Below are 14,902 nucleotides of genomic sequence, written 5' to 3'. Positions count from 1 at the left end.
GGGGGGGGGGAGGAAAAAAAAAAGTAAGTTTAATCTGAATCACTCCTTAGGATTTCTTAAAAGGACTTTTAGAGGCACTTACCCAGTTAGCACTTTATAATAATGACTGTGGTTATGGCTGTGGTCTTAACCACAGTATAGAATGCGAAGTCATAGCCAACTGTTCTCGCTTAGTATATTTAGAAGGATAACATAAGCCTTGGGAACTTACAGATATGCAAGGATTGCATGAGCAGGCCTCAGGTTTCTAAGTCAATATGCCACTAAGGGTAAAATAGGAAGATGACAAATGCAAACAGTGTTAGGCAAATACCACCAGGGGAAAGACAAGAGGTTCATTCCTGACTCTTTCCAGATGTAATCCTAGAGAATTACATCTGAAAGAGAACATACTCATATCATGAAGCCAAAGCAAGTTAACGCCCCAGCTTTTGACTTCTGAAAAAATATGAATAATTTCTCATTTACAGCCTTATTCATTGTTCCCAATTAGAATACAGAAGAAAGAAGCCAAAGTTGATGGTGTCATCTAGCGATAAGACTGCCTACATTTATTAAGAATGCCTTCACCAAAAAAAGGAATGCCAGGAAACACGATACCTTCAGGCTCTTCCGTAAAAAGAAAATGAAGGCATACAGTTGCAAGAAGTTCCTTCCTTGAATCTGCCTTGCAACTGTAAAGTATGAATTCCTCAAAAGGAGGATATTTCATTTCTCTAATGTTTTCCCTATTACAGAAAGATTACACTAAACTAACCATTTTATATCACCACCAGTGGTATGAAAGCAGGATTTGGTGTTAAACGCCTTGAAAATTATGAACGCCGACCTCCAGATAAAGCATTAAGATGACCACTAAAAAGTTGCTTCTTTTTTTTTCCTTTTAAAAACGCTGCTATTGAACGAGCTGAAGAGAATAAACTCTCCCTTCCCCTGTTTCCTCGTTGCGGGGGGGGGGGGGGAACCCCACAGAGAGCAATTAGCGTGACTTCGGTCTCAGCAGAAGGCACGCAGAACCGAGCAGGAGAGCCGAACCGGGCCGGCTCACGAGCGGCAGCAGCGCCAGGCGCCCCAGGCCCGCAGCGAGGACGCCGCGCCCGGCTGAGAGCCCAGACCCGGCTTCCCCTCGCTGCCGGCCAGCGCCACGGGAGACGCCAGCGGCACCCAGGAATTTGGGGGCGGGGGGTTAATRCCCCGAGCGGAGTAAGCGCTGCCTGCTGCAGGCGTCCTGGGAAAGCCCGGCCTCCGCAGCCGCGCCCTCCTTCACCTTCTGCGATAAGTAGAACCTGTAGTAGGAGAGCTGGAAGAGGAGGAACACCAGGCTGGCCGCGGTGAGCAGAGCCAAAACCACGTTCCTGTTGATCTTCTGCATCAGTCCTCGGCGCTCGCTCGCTCAGCGCTGGAAAGCAGCTCGGCGCCTCTCATCTTTCCCGGCCGCCGACCTTCCGCGGCGCCTCGCTGGCGACGGAGGCGGGCAGAACTGGGAGCAGCACGCGCCGCCCCGGGGGGCGACCCCGGCGGGGACCCTGCGGGCACCCGGCGGGGACCCGGCGGCGCGGCGCGGCCTCACCTGCGCTGCGGCTCCCTGGCGGCGCCGGGCCCTGGCGGCGGCCGCCAAGCGCCGCCCGCGCGCGCATGCGCGGCGCCGCCACCCCGCCCCGGCCCGGCAGGATTTCCTCTCCCTTACGGCTGCTGCGTCTCGTTGGTGGTTTTTGGGTTGTTTTGTTTTTGTTTTTGTTTTTTTGGGGGGGAGGGGGGAACTAGCTTAGTATTTGCTAAACACCACCCTTCCAGGACCACCTTTACGCACAAAGAGGAAAAATCTTACAGATATACAGCCAGTCACGATGACAGAATCCCCATGAAAAAAAATCGAAATAAGAAACTGATCGATTATACAACTTAGATTTCAAAGTTGTTATTTATTAATACAAAATGTCCGCATCACATACAAGTTAAAGACATCAAAATACTCTGCGGGCTCTAAGGCACCCCTGTAATTCAGTGTGGATGGTGACAGGCCTGCTACGCACAGCTACCTTCCAAAGAAAAGAGGAATGAAGCACTGATTACAGAATACCTGAGGTACAGTCAAAGTGATGTCTATGGAGACCCAGGGTGTAACTTGGTAAGTAAAATGCAAAAACACAAGATCTAAGCATGCTCACCACTTTCAGCCAACAGATGATTACAGCTTTACTTCTGCAAGGCACATGCAGCAATGGGTACACCAAACAGTGGAGGAGGAAATTGTTTAGCCTAATATTGAAACACGCCTACTTTACAGTGCTTGGGAAAAAAAAAATAATCCCCTTCCATCATGTTTCCCCGTCTATCATTTTATTCAAATTAGTTTAGTTTAATAGTAAGCAAGGTTACGGGAAAAATGCTAAGTAAAATTCTGATGAAAATTTCTACCAAGCTACGTTTCATATTCATAACCTATGATGCTTACAAGAGCAAAGTATTACTTAGATGTTTTCCCTGAGGGAACCAGTTAGTTTCCCCAGTCTGTCTTTATATGAAAAGGAACAACAATTTTTTTTTTTTTTTGGGGGGGGGGAAGGATTGTATATTGTATATTACCTTCTACTTTTTTTTCTTACAGGATGGTTGAAGGAAAAACTGTCAGCCTCTGCCTTCTATATTTCAGTATTTGAGGAAATACTTATCATCCGGATGCTTTTAAACAATCTTTTCAAAAATTAATGTTCCTTGTTTGAGTTCATATAGCTTTCCATAAAAACAATGAAAGCTACAGTTTATTATAGCAAGGACTCGAGAGAAAACCTCTTCAGTTCCTTACAACAGGTTATTTTAGAAGTAATGTAATCCTGACAGAATACCAATAACCAGTTTACTAAGTAGCATTAATAAAAATTCTTATTTTGGTAATACACAAGAAAGCCCCTGATTATAGCCAGCAGTCTTTGACTTTAGAGCAGTAAAGCTGACTATTTACATCACCAGACATATTATACTTAATGCCAACTATCTGGCAAAACTACAGACCTTTAGAAGGTCAAACTCATTCACAAGCAAGAGCAATCCATTCAATCCCCGAAGCTATCTCCCAGAAAAGCAACTTCACAAGCTGCATACATCTCTTGTGTAGCTGCAGAACAAGTTCTTAACAAGTACTATTTTTTCAGTTCACTTCCTACAAAGTGTGCCAACTGCTACAGAGTGTCACTAATACATTGGTACTCAATTTGAAGCAGGTACTTGTTCAAAAAGTCTAAAAAAATCTAAAGTGCTTAAGGCAATTCCTCTTCTTCATATCCCATTTACTAAAAATAATGGGACTAGCTGTTAGCAGCAAAAAATTGACATCTGTGCAAACTATTATATAATAAATTCATCCTTTAAGGGTAAAATAAGTCACACGTTAAGTTCATCTAGGATATCAGTTAAACTAAACCTTGGGAATCAAATCACAGTATGAAATACTTCAAGCTTCTTTCAAACTATGCTACTATAACAGTGTTAAAGAAAAATAATAATTTTTACACTTTGTGTATAATCAGATTTACCTTGCAGGTTTCACTACATCTTGCTAAAACAAGTTCATAATTTAAATGCTCTTACATAGTGTTGGAGTTTACTCATGGTTATTCATCACTCACTACACATTTCACCTTATAGTAACATTCACTTTCTTTCCAGAAAGGGAAATGTAATAGGAACTGTAGCTGAATACCCTAGATAAGCAGATAGCTGGGCAGTATGAACGGGCACTAGCCTATTTAGAATTCTGTTTCTCACAGTCACTCAATATAACAAGTCTCAAAACCAGAAGCATTAGTCTTAACCCTCCTCTCTCTGAACACCACCAGGATCCAAGCACACAAGTCTCACTCCCTCACCTGACACTGAATTCATTGCAATTTGAGACCCTATAACCGTCAGTCAGGTGTTTATTGCAGTTAAAAAGGAAAGAAATGTGGAAGAAAGACTTAGGATTACTACACAGGCTTTAGGATAACAACATCTGTAGATAGCAGTATTTGTGATAAACAGATTCAGATGCTGTTCATTTAAGGACCATGTCACCTTCCAGTACCTTTAAATTTCAAGACTCACAACACTTAACTGAGCAAGGAGGCTGCAGCTCAACTGGTAATTGTTTTTACACTTTCCTCTGCAAAAGAGATTACAGCTAGCTTTGTTCATAATGCAAATGTTTAGTGATGTTCAAGTTTCATGTATGAAATGAACATTAAGGGCTCAGTCCTACTGTCAACCTCAAAATTTCTCAAGAAGAACAAAACTTTCTAAAGCAGGTACTGAAATTAAGAATCAAATTTAATTTTCCACTGAATTTTCCACCAGTTTATTACATGTTGTTTCAAGCAGTTTCTCCTCTTGAGAAATTTTGATAGACAAAAAGGACCCACTGATGTTAACAAGCTTTCACATCAACAAGATGGTCATATTTTTATGGACTAAAAGATATACAGAATAAAGAACACTTTGGCCCTGTAGAAAAGGAGCTGATTCACTATAGACACTATCAGCCTGAATTTGAAACAGTTTTCAGGTGAGAGTATGAAAAAATCTTCAATAAGGAATCACAATTAATTCAAACATACATCTGAAAACTATCTCTAGGCTTCTTGATTTGATTAGAGGAAAGAAAACAGACTTAAACAGTAGATAAAACACATGTAATTCTAACTGAAAAGGTTTAAGACCTTCCACAAAGAATAACGTGCTATCTTTTTTCTTTTTTAGCTTTCCCACTAATGAATTATTTGACTATTATTACTAACAAGCTTCCAACTAAGAATTGAGATGACAAAACACTCATACCCCATTTCACTTGATTTAAAAAAAAACCAACATGTATAAATGCAGTTCCAAGAGCAGATCTGATGGTAGTTTGCAAAGCACTTCCTTGCTTTAGACTACTTTCCGCTTGCCCTAAAAGAGGGAAAAGGGTGAAGTCTGAGTCTCTGAACAGAAACTTTAGAATATGATCCTGTAAAAGCCAGTCTCTTAAATCCACACATAACATATGGTACAAGCTAGCATGTTAAGAGTGGAATGCCATAGATAAGCTCCATTTTTCTTAGATGAATAAGTCATACAATTTTTGGTGGTCTTTGGTTGTCCAGAAAGTCCCAGTTGCTAGGCTAGTCAAAACATGGATTGCTCTCCCAGGGAGCAAGATCACAGTCCATCACCACCAGGAGTTTAGATGCCACCTCTGCTCAAGACCAGCTGTGATACTGACACAGCTGTTTGAGAAGTCTTAGCCAGCCTTGAAGCTGCTCAAGAAAAAGCTAGAAGAAGCTTAGCAAGAGGTTCCCCTCCTTTCTGAATGGCTGTATTCAAGTTTACACTCTCACCTCTGGTCCCTGCCTCAGCTGCACTGCAGTCATGCTACAGGCAGACAAGGCCATTCAACTTGCTGTTCCCATGTGACAAACAGTTTGAACAGTGCAAACTGCTGATTATCAAAATCCAACTACAATCAAGTCACAAAACTAGAAAGTCAAGAGATGACTCAAAATTAAGAACATCGTAGAGACCATGCTGTGGCTTTAAAAACTCTTGATTTTTGGTTCTGAACCTCATATCTAAAGTACTACTTAGCTCAATAGTTGGCTATTATGAGCCTTCATGAATGACAGACAAATGTGTTTTTAAATGCATTTAAATTTTTACATTTTCTATAATTTGTGATAAACATGAGCTGAATTACTCTAAATACATGATACTTGAGAGTGATTCATGGGAAACAAGAAGCTCTAGCAGAAGCACAGATTGCTCATATTGTTTATTCATTGCTGGTCTATAACTTCTTACATGAGGTAATATATTCTTCTGAAATGTGTTTGTCATCAAGTTCTACTTGGAAGCTCAGTAGCAATAAAATATACAGTCAAATATTGCATGTTAGGACAGCTAAGAAAATAGCATTTATCATATTCTTCATAGAAAAATAAAATTTATAACACAAAATGAATATTCCAAGTCCATAACAAAATACAAGTGCAGTATTAGAAAAGTACATAGCTACAGCTCTTGATTTCCCCATCTGTTTTCCAGATAAATAACAGTAATTTTCTGTCTGGCTCCATGGATTCACAGCAGCTTCTTCCTAACATTTAGTCCAAAACATTTGCACTATCAGTACCCAGGCCTTAAAACAGCAGTGGGTAGCAAAGCCAGTTTAATCCAAGGCTCACAAGTTTCTGTGAGTAGCAACTATACAGAAAAAAACCACTCAGCAATAGAAGTGTTTAAACAGACAGGTTATTGAGTAACATTGTTTAGACTGCCAGATGAACCACTCAATCCATTTTCACTTTTCTGGAGTGTTTTCACAGCACTCGGCACCTGCAGTCCAGTACTCAGTGTAAGCCCACCACACCAGACCTAAGGAGGGGAAAAATAAATAAATCAATACAGAACTGAAATTCAAGGTATCTACATCTCTTTTCCTCCCCTCCCCCAGTAGAATTAACACAAAACCTACCCTGCAACCACTTTTGCTCTTTTGATCTCTAGTCACAGCATTCTGTAGAACATTCTAATCATGCAGAAGCTAATTTTGATTAAGATCATAAAGTCCAAAATGCTTCATATAGTTGGCCTTATATCTGTCTAATCTTATAACTATCTCTAAGATCTAACACCACAAGACTTGCTTCTAATAGGAAAGCTTGAGAACTGATGTGCTAGTAGCAACTACTTAGAGTGACAGTTAAAAGCAATGCTCATGTGTCTGAAAGCCAGTGCTTAGTTCTAGTATGACATGATGGAACTATGACAATGTAAGTACAGTAGGAAAAATTAAGTTGAGATGCTTCAGGTACACAGGTGCAAGTGATATCTATTCTACAACTGAGAGAAATTAAGGAATGGACCTCCATGTTTATGAATAAATTGGAAAGGGAGCTGTATTAAGTAGTTTGTCATTTTTAAGTATTCAAGCTAAAACGAACAGTGTCTGTAAGAGAACGCTATCATATTGATATTAAAAAATTAAGTAACACGCTATATTCTATATAAGACACAGAGTAGCACGCTGAACTGTGGTGCTTCCCCGAACGCCTGGGGAACTGACTTATGAGTCAGCCTTAGCATTACGTATATTTAAATATCAGATGGATCACTAAGATATGTATTCCAACAGTTCTGAAGCTAATCTGTTCCCAATATTTTGAAAAAAAAAGATTAATAAGGCCTCTTGCTTAGTGGCCTTCAAGTAAATAGCTACTAAAATCTAGACATACTGTCAGTGTATCTAGCAAACAGCATAAATTGAAAGACACATTTCTGATATAATCAAAAATGCCAGCTGTTTGGATACTAGATGTAAGGCTGCCTTGGCAAGTTACTTTTCCATTCTTCCTGCATACCAGAAGAGAAGAATGTCCATATAAACTGGCTCCACCACAGTTGAAAACTACCATGCTGTTTTCTTCATGGGCTGAATTAAGACTACAAAAGGCTAATATTAAAGCTAGAGTTCAGTGCCTAGGCAGCTGAGTTGTTAGTATGAACTAGCTTGTCAGTCTCCTTCAGATCACTAAGTTTTCTCAGACCTACACCCTGCTCCTACAGCATGATTCACATTCTTGGCACTACTTAATATAACTAAGGCCTCTAACTTCAGTTACTTATCAATGATCTAAATCAATAAAGAAAATGTGTAAAGAATCCTTTTCTCACACGTTTTTTGCAAGGTTCGAGTCTTTAGAATTGCAGCAAGTCTACACTGCTTAGAGCCAGAAAAAAACAAGTTATGCAGACTAGTGAAATGACTGGCAAGAAAAATCCAGCTGAGCTTTTCAGTATCTTGAAAGCTGGAACCTTCTATCTCAGAGGGAAGCACCTCATCTAGCTCTGTCTCATGAYGACAGCTCTGGCAGCTTTCACCATCTTGGGCTCCTAGCTTCATCAGTTTGGATCAGTTACTGTAGCAGACTCATCAGCTATCAGAACATGCAATTAATTTACTTCACAAGGATTTAATGACATTTTACTGACAGAAGAGACATCTACATGGAGACATCCCCCTGTTGAAGTGAAGGGCTGTTAAAAGTAGCATGTGATGTCAAAAAGAAAGTCACAGAACATTTATATAATATTAACCAAAGAGCACTCCCAGTTTCCTCCTTTACTGAAGACTAATAATTGTATTTTAAAGAGAATTCAGTGTTATAAACTGAAGAAAAAAAAAAAAATCAGATACTGACCATGAAGCCTGGTAGCAATGGTTGGGTAAATTTTGTTCTGAAGGTATATAACAGTTGCTTTGAGTTTGCATTATAAAATGTGAGCTGACCTAAAAGAGGCAAGAAAGAAGAAACATTTACAAAAACCTGCCCAGCAAAAACACTGATACTTTTCCAGGGAAAAGTCTCTAAAACACATTAAGTACAGATCTTGTCAAAGTCCACACTGCTGAAAAATTCTCAGTTAGTTGCTCTGTCACATAAATAGTAGTGTCATTTGACACTACAAGCAATATTACACAAAGTGCTCAGTCCCTTATTTTTGTAAAGGACTATCAGTCAAGGAGTAACACTAATGCATTTACAGGCTATTTATAGCCTAGTATTGCTTTAACTTGATAACTTTAGTCAGATAATTTTTTACCTAGATTTCATAAAATTATAATTTACCTCCATCAAAGTCGCAGTACACTCCTATTCTGTCTGGAGCAGGTATATCTAGAGTCCTGGCTTTATTATTATGTTTTGCTGAAAACGTGGTTTGCAGCCAGTTGTTGATATGGATGCACCAGCTGGAATTAGTCTTTCCCAGCTGGTCAAACTTCCCCAGGTTTTTATATGCTACTCCCACGCTGTAGGATTTGCAGTCCTTCTGGGCTCTCACCTCCCAGTAATGCTGTCCACTTTCAATAGCAGTGTCTCCTACAAAAAAAATAAAAAATAAAAATAACCCCAATATTTAGGTATACCTTAGTGTTTGCTCCCTTGCAGGCACCTGAGGTCTGCTCAGTTTCAAGTTGAAGACTTAGAAATACAAAAATATCTAAAACAAACAAACAAACAATCTAATTTGCAAGTAAATAGGATGATACAATTTTAAAGTAGAATACAGAGGCAGTTTACACTTACATCCACTGAAAAGAGTTATATTTTACATGAACCCACACTCAATAGCAGTGACTGTCAGTCACTAAGAGCCTTATAACAGAGATCTTAAAGACCTGAAGACATATGTTGTGGCAGGATATTCTGGTGTTGCATAGGCATAACTACATCTGTGCAGGACAGCATCAAGTTCACAGCCTTGAATGAATTCAAGTTTTCCTTCAGATTCCTACCAAAGCTGCCCTTCCACAGCACTACACACCTACTAGAAGTGAGAAGTTCACCTTACCCAATACTGTGTATGATTCACCAGTAAAACGATCTCTGCTGCCCCTCATTAAGGATCTTGAACTAAAAGATGTCCTCTTTGGAGATGGTGTACCACTTCTAAGGAGGAAAGAACGTGCAAGATTTGCATGCTATTACAGAAATGCAAACTAAAGAAGTTTTTCCAAGCAAGATTCAATTAAGCTGCAATAAACATACAAAAAAAAAAAAAAAAAACTGAAATGACAGCCATTAGCCGCACTTAACACCTAGCAGTAGTGAGCTAGTACACATGCAGAAGGAGAATGGAGAGGGAAGAGGTAACAGCCAGAAGAGATGTCAGACATTGTGGTGAAACAAGTCCAGAAGCAGTTAAGAATGGAAATAGTAGAAAAAAGGCAGATGTGTGGCACAGTTCGAATGCACGTCTGTATAAAACTTAGAAACCTAAAGAGTTCAGGTGGCTGTTTTTCTGCCTAAGACTTCTTATCTGATTCTTATAGCTGATCTACAAGGTTTATTAGAATGAATCCACTGCTGATACTCAATGCAAAGATGCCCAATTACTTTCAGTATCAGGGAATGAGGAAAGTAACATCAGTTATGTATTCAAGGTAGGTTTTTCAGCACATGTAGGGCTTGTATAAACAATGAATGAAATCCCAGGAAAAAAGTGCAACTCAAATAATGAAGAACTTCAAAAAGAGTAAAATAGTTTTATTTCAAAATACACACACTGAAGATGATACAAAAGCCAAGAGTATCAAATCCATACACAATTTATAAGGAAAAAAGAAGGTGAGACTTCTGAGTTTTTAATGCACCACAACCCTGGTTTTATTCCTAAAAAGATCAAAAGTATGAAAGGTAGCGATTTTATTTGGTTACATTCCTATTTCTTTTAAAGACCACAGAAAATCGTTTCACAGTAAACTGTGCTGAAAAGCACACAACAGCTCTTTAAGAGTAGTTATCAAATTTAAGTACCTAATCCCAATCAAGAAAGGCTTACATCTTCTAATCATACTTTCCAAGTATGAAAGCAATAGCAAAATAAATGAAGAAACGCTTTGCTCTGGAGAATAGTCTAGTGAGGAATCACTTGCAAAAAAGAACAATTTTAACCTAATGAGTTTTTTAAAATTTTACTTTGGTTACGGCCTCAAAAATAATTTCTAGCAGTAACAAATTTTAACTTCTCAGAAGTGACTAAGCAGTCTACAATTTAATTTCATTAACAAAAATTCTAAACAATATGAAAAGCAAATATTGCGCTGAAATGCACAGAGGAAGTCATTTTTAAATGCTCATCCCTTGTAGTTTATCATACGTTAACCTTTGAAATGTTACCACAAAAAAATGCTTTTTCTCCAGCTTTTCTTAAATTTCATGGTATTATTACTATCATGTTACAACTACAATTTGGCAAAGTTGTTAACTTAAATATCCAGGACTGTTATGGTGAAATTTAGTTTGCTTCCTTTGATTCATTGAACATGGATTTCAAGCTTTCTAGAATTGTTTTCAAACAGTATTTCATAAAGAGACAAAAAAGTGCCTTTTGCCCAATACCATCATTACCATGAAATGACATGGAAAATCAAAAGCTGAATGGCATAAAATTTTCACACAGAAGTATGCTAGAATCTCTGGTTTCACCCACATAACTAAATTTCTTTTAACTCAGTTAAAGAATCCTACAAGAAATCAATGCCTTCATTGCTGAAAATATTGCTTTCTACCTTAACATCCCTAATTTAGCATATAAATTTGCCAGTATCGATCAGAAGCCATGTAAGCTTCTAAATTGCTTGCAAGAGTTACATGAAAAGGGTAAGTGCACGCTACGCAACAGTGCAGATCACATCAAATGCTCTTGAATTATGTTAACAGGGAAAAAGCTGTAGTTTACTTACCAAAAGAAAAAGAAGCAAGCGATTGCATGGAAGAAAAACAGCAAAGCCAAAAATTAAAGCATAAATTAGGTGAAAACACACTCATTGCAGATTCCACCCTACTTTAAATATGCCACCACAGAGACCATTCACTTGCACTCCCGTTTAAAAAAAAACAAAAACAAAAAAAAGACTTTTTTTTTTAGATCAGGTACAAATGAGTTATGCAGAAAGCAGTGTGGCCATTTAGAGAAGAAGCGCCATTAAAAAAAAGCAGGTGCTGTGCTAGCTTTTCCACAACATTAGGAAGACATGAACCAGGTCTTCAACACCATTTACTTTGTTCGAATCATCCGTAAATGGCCACTGAGTGGGCTTTCTCCATTCAAGTCTAACAGCCTTTAACAGTTCAGACAGTGACATTTAGCATTTGGCATAAGAGTTTGGAAAAACAGCATGTATTTTTCAATGGTAAAGTCTCTCTTCCAAAAGAAAAAGGCAGGAAATTTCACAGGAGTCAGTTTTGTGCCAATTTTCTAATATAGTGCAACAATTTTCATTAGCTAGAATAGTAAATTGATGCATTTTGTCACTATTCAGTGACAAAATATTCTAGTCTTATGATTAGGATTGTCATCTACAGCACTGCAGTTAATTGTAGTTTTCTTACCCATTTCAGATAAGAGCATACATTTTAAGCAATATGTTTTGTCTTTCAGAGAAGAAAGCACAAGAACAGATATTTGAAGTTATATAGAGGCTTTATTCCAGTCTATTAAATCTGTTAAAGTTATTTTGGTGTCTCATGCGCATTAGTGTCTTCCCAGGCTTTGAACGTCACACACTTGATGTTTAACATACAAAACTACACTCCAGGATCACCTTTTTGTCAAGCATGGAGCCAGCATCAATTTTTCCCTCTAATGTAAAACATTTGCATAGATGCTCTTACAGGGAACAAAAGCTTTCTGCAAGAATGAAAGCTCATCTAAACCTCCTGCTAGAAAACATCAGCCTGAGATGCAAAGTTGAACAGATGACTGTCTTCTACAGAAGCAAAGGCCATAACCAGAAAATGCCTTTACTGACAAATACAGCAAGAAACAATGTGCAAGACCATGTTTGTAGAGCACAGTGATATACAAGACAATTTTAAAACTGAATTTAGCAGAACTGGGTATGCTTCCTGAAGTAGATGATGTGCAGTGCCTTAGTTCAAGAGCTAGTTTTCCCTATGCATACAATTCATTATTACTGATCTCTTTCAAAAAATATGACTGATGAACACAGAGTAAAGCCTACAAGAAATTAAGAACTTGTGCATTTGGTTTGGTCCTGCAGCTTCTAAATTGGTGATATTACAGAAAAAGAGCAAAAAGAGGGAAATCATTTTTCTTAAAAAAAAAAGTTAAAAAGTTTATATTGAAAACAATTGCACAGGAAAGAGCAGTTAAACATTTACATTTTAACTGCTTTTACATACTGAAAACATGATTTCTCATTTGAATAGGTGAGTCAGTATCTAGACTTGCCATGAAGTTCAGCCTGTTTGAAAGTAAAACTCCATGCTAGTTGATGTTTTATCTCTGATGTTTAATGGCAGGTGTAGCAAGAGTTCAGTGGCAAAAAGTATTTGATTCAAAAGTAAGAATAAAAACAATTAATTTAAACTCACAGAAAGAAACTCTTGACTGCATTTGTGAAAAATCTAGCATGCCATCGTGTGTCAGAAGGCTCTAAGCCTCAAAGGCCTATAAGCAACAGGCATCTTCATACTGCAACTTGAATATATAGTGCACTCTTACTGCAAATCAGGTCCCACGCTCTAGGAAATATCCTTCCAGGAACACTATTTTCTAGTCACTGGAAAATAGACATCTCCATGACTCCAAAATAAATTTCTAAAGTATTTTAGAAGCATATATGTACTGCCTTAGTTACTGACAAAGGCTATTAGATTGTTTGATCTAGGGAGAGATAGAAATAAAGGGAAAGTACTGAAGATTGCTGCAAAACTAAAAGCTGGATCCTAGGAATAAGAGGTATGTTATCACCTTTTATTGCTCTTCAGTACAGGATTCTGGCCACTGTCAGACAGAAATAAGCAGTTATTAACAATGGTTCTATTAGATATAGTACATTATCCCCAGTTTTAAGATGCCACTAAAATCTTTCTACCATGCCTCTGGTAGTTACATAGCAATAGGGGAAGTATTCGTTCATAAATTATGCCAACCCAAGCTACCCAAAAAGGGCAAAGTGGAAACCTAAGAGCTTGATCATGCTTGATCAACTAATTGTTTTTGAGGAAAAAGTCACTGCTCCTGTGGTCCAGACTGGACAAGTGGACCATACGCTGCATGCAGTACTAGTTCCAACAGGCTCACAGCCGGTGAACAGCACAAAGCCTGGCCACTCGTCGGTTACTCCTGGCATCTCAACAGTGATCAATATCGGTCAACATTGGTTCGTAGCTTTAATAGCAATTGCCAGGATGGCAAGGACTGCACTCTCAGCAATTTGGGGGACCAGACCAGACCAGACCAGACCAAACCCAGGGAGCAGGCAATATGCTGGAGGGCAGGACTGCTCTTCAGAGGCACCTCAACAGGCTGGAGAAACAGGCAGACAGGAACAGTGCCAAGGGCAACACAGCCAAAAGCAAAGTCCTGCCTCTGCGACGGGAGAACCCCATCCCGCACCACTGGCTGGCGGATCCCCGAAGGAAGAGCAGCTCTGCAGAGCAGCAGCTGCGAGGCTGCTCAGCAAAAGTAGGGGCTGCAGCACGCCCCTACGGCGGCGACAGCCAGACACACACTGGGCTGCACCAGCAAGACAGCAACCACGAGGGCAACGAAGCCATCGTTCCTCTCGTTCTGGCCCCCGTCAGACCATATTCGGAGTCTTGTCTCCAGCTCTGGGCTCCCCACGACTAAATGGACACTGACGTGCTGGAGCAAGTCCAGCGGAGGGCCAACAGCCCTCCAGTTAAGGCACCAGAGCGCAGGAAAAGTCTGCGACTATTGGGTTTGTTCAGCCTCAGGAAGACAAGACAGGATGATCTGATATCCGATTTCTGCTTTCGACTACATAACATGAGGGCACAGAAAAGATGGAGCTGGACTCTTCTCAGACTCTGACAGGTTGAGAGGCGCTTGTCATGAGTTGCAACACAAGAGGTTTCTATCAGTAATTAGGGTATTCCTCTCCTCCCCAGTAGGGTGGGCTGGAACAGGGGCTCAGGGAGGTAGCAGATTCTTCATCCTTGGACATACTCAATGCTCAGCTGAACAAAGGCTAGAGCAGTCCAATCTAGTCGGCCCTACTTAAAGCAGATTAACTTCAAAGGTCCTTCCAACCCTACTTATTCTGTAATTCTGAACAGTAAGCACTTAGTGCTTAATATGCAAGAAATAACCCAAAAAGAACTTTGATGAAGCTACTTAAATATTTTTCCTAGATAAAAACACTTGGAAAATATCTTTAAAGCCTGTAATTTTTACAGAAGTTATGTTCTATTATCAGTGTCTTTTGCTATTGGTTTGTTTTATTGTTACCTTTTCAAAGAGAGCTCTGAGATAAATTCAAACAACCTCCTTTTGCACTGTTTATTTTCTTTTACCTTTAGCTTTTCAAAGAGACACAACAGCCAGCTCATTCCTTGTT

General features: G+C 39.3%; 2 protein-coding genes across 8 annotated transcripts in view; both read right to left on the bottom strand.

The window, feature by feature from the left end:
* The window catches only part of FKTN (fukutin), a 20,493-nt gene extending 18,942 nt beyond the window's left edge, over positions 1 to 1,551 (bottom strand). For 5 of the 6 annotated variants that reach the window (XM_026061109.1, XM_026061111.1, XM_026061112.1 and 2 more), the window contains exon 1: positions 1,268 to 1,551. In XM_026061109.1, coding sequence (XP_025916894.1) covers positions 1,268 to 1,372 — 105 coding nt within the window. In that variant the 5' untranslated portion in view covers positions 1,373 to 1,551. The remainder of the gene's footprint in view (positions 1 to 1,267) is intronic. The other variant, XM_026061115.1, reaches the window with a different exon arrangement.
* Positions 1,552 to 1,902: 351 nt separating this feature from the next.
* Positions 1,903 to 14,902, bottom strand: part of FSD1L (fibronectin type III and SPRY domain containing 1 like) — a 35,959-nt gene continuing 22,959 nt past the window's right edge. Inside the window, exons 10-14 of one of the 2 annotated variants that reach the window (XM_026061105.1) lie at positions 13,291 to 13,323; positions 9,364 to 9,461; positions 8,640 to 8,891; positions 8,211 to 8,299; positions 1,903 to 6,384 (exon numbers count right to left, since the gene is read on the bottom strand). In XM_026061105.1, the coding sequence (XP_025916890.1) occupies positions 6,262 to 6,384; positions 8,211 to 8,299; positions 8,640 to 8,891; positions 9,364 to 9,461; positions 13,291 to 13,323 (595 nt within the window). In that variant the 3' untranslated portion in view covers positions 1,903 to 6,261. The remainder of the gene's footprint in view (positions 6,385 to 8,210; positions 8,300 to 8,639; positions 8,892 to 9,363; positions 9,462 to 13,290; positions 13,324 to 14,902) is intronic. The other variant, XM_026061106.1, reaches the window with a different exon arrangement.

Source organism: Apteryx rowi, unplaced genomic scaffold (genome assembly GCF_003343035.1).
Source record: "Apteryx rowi isolate R43461 unplaced genomic scaffold, aptRow1 scaffold_176, whole genome shotgun sequence".
NCBI lineage: Eukaryota > Metazoa > Chordata > Aves > Apterygiformes > Apterygidae > Apteryx > Apteryx rowi.
The sequence above is the reverse complement of the archived record's forward strand: the minus strand, read 5'-3'. Positions and strand labels throughout refer to the sequence as shown.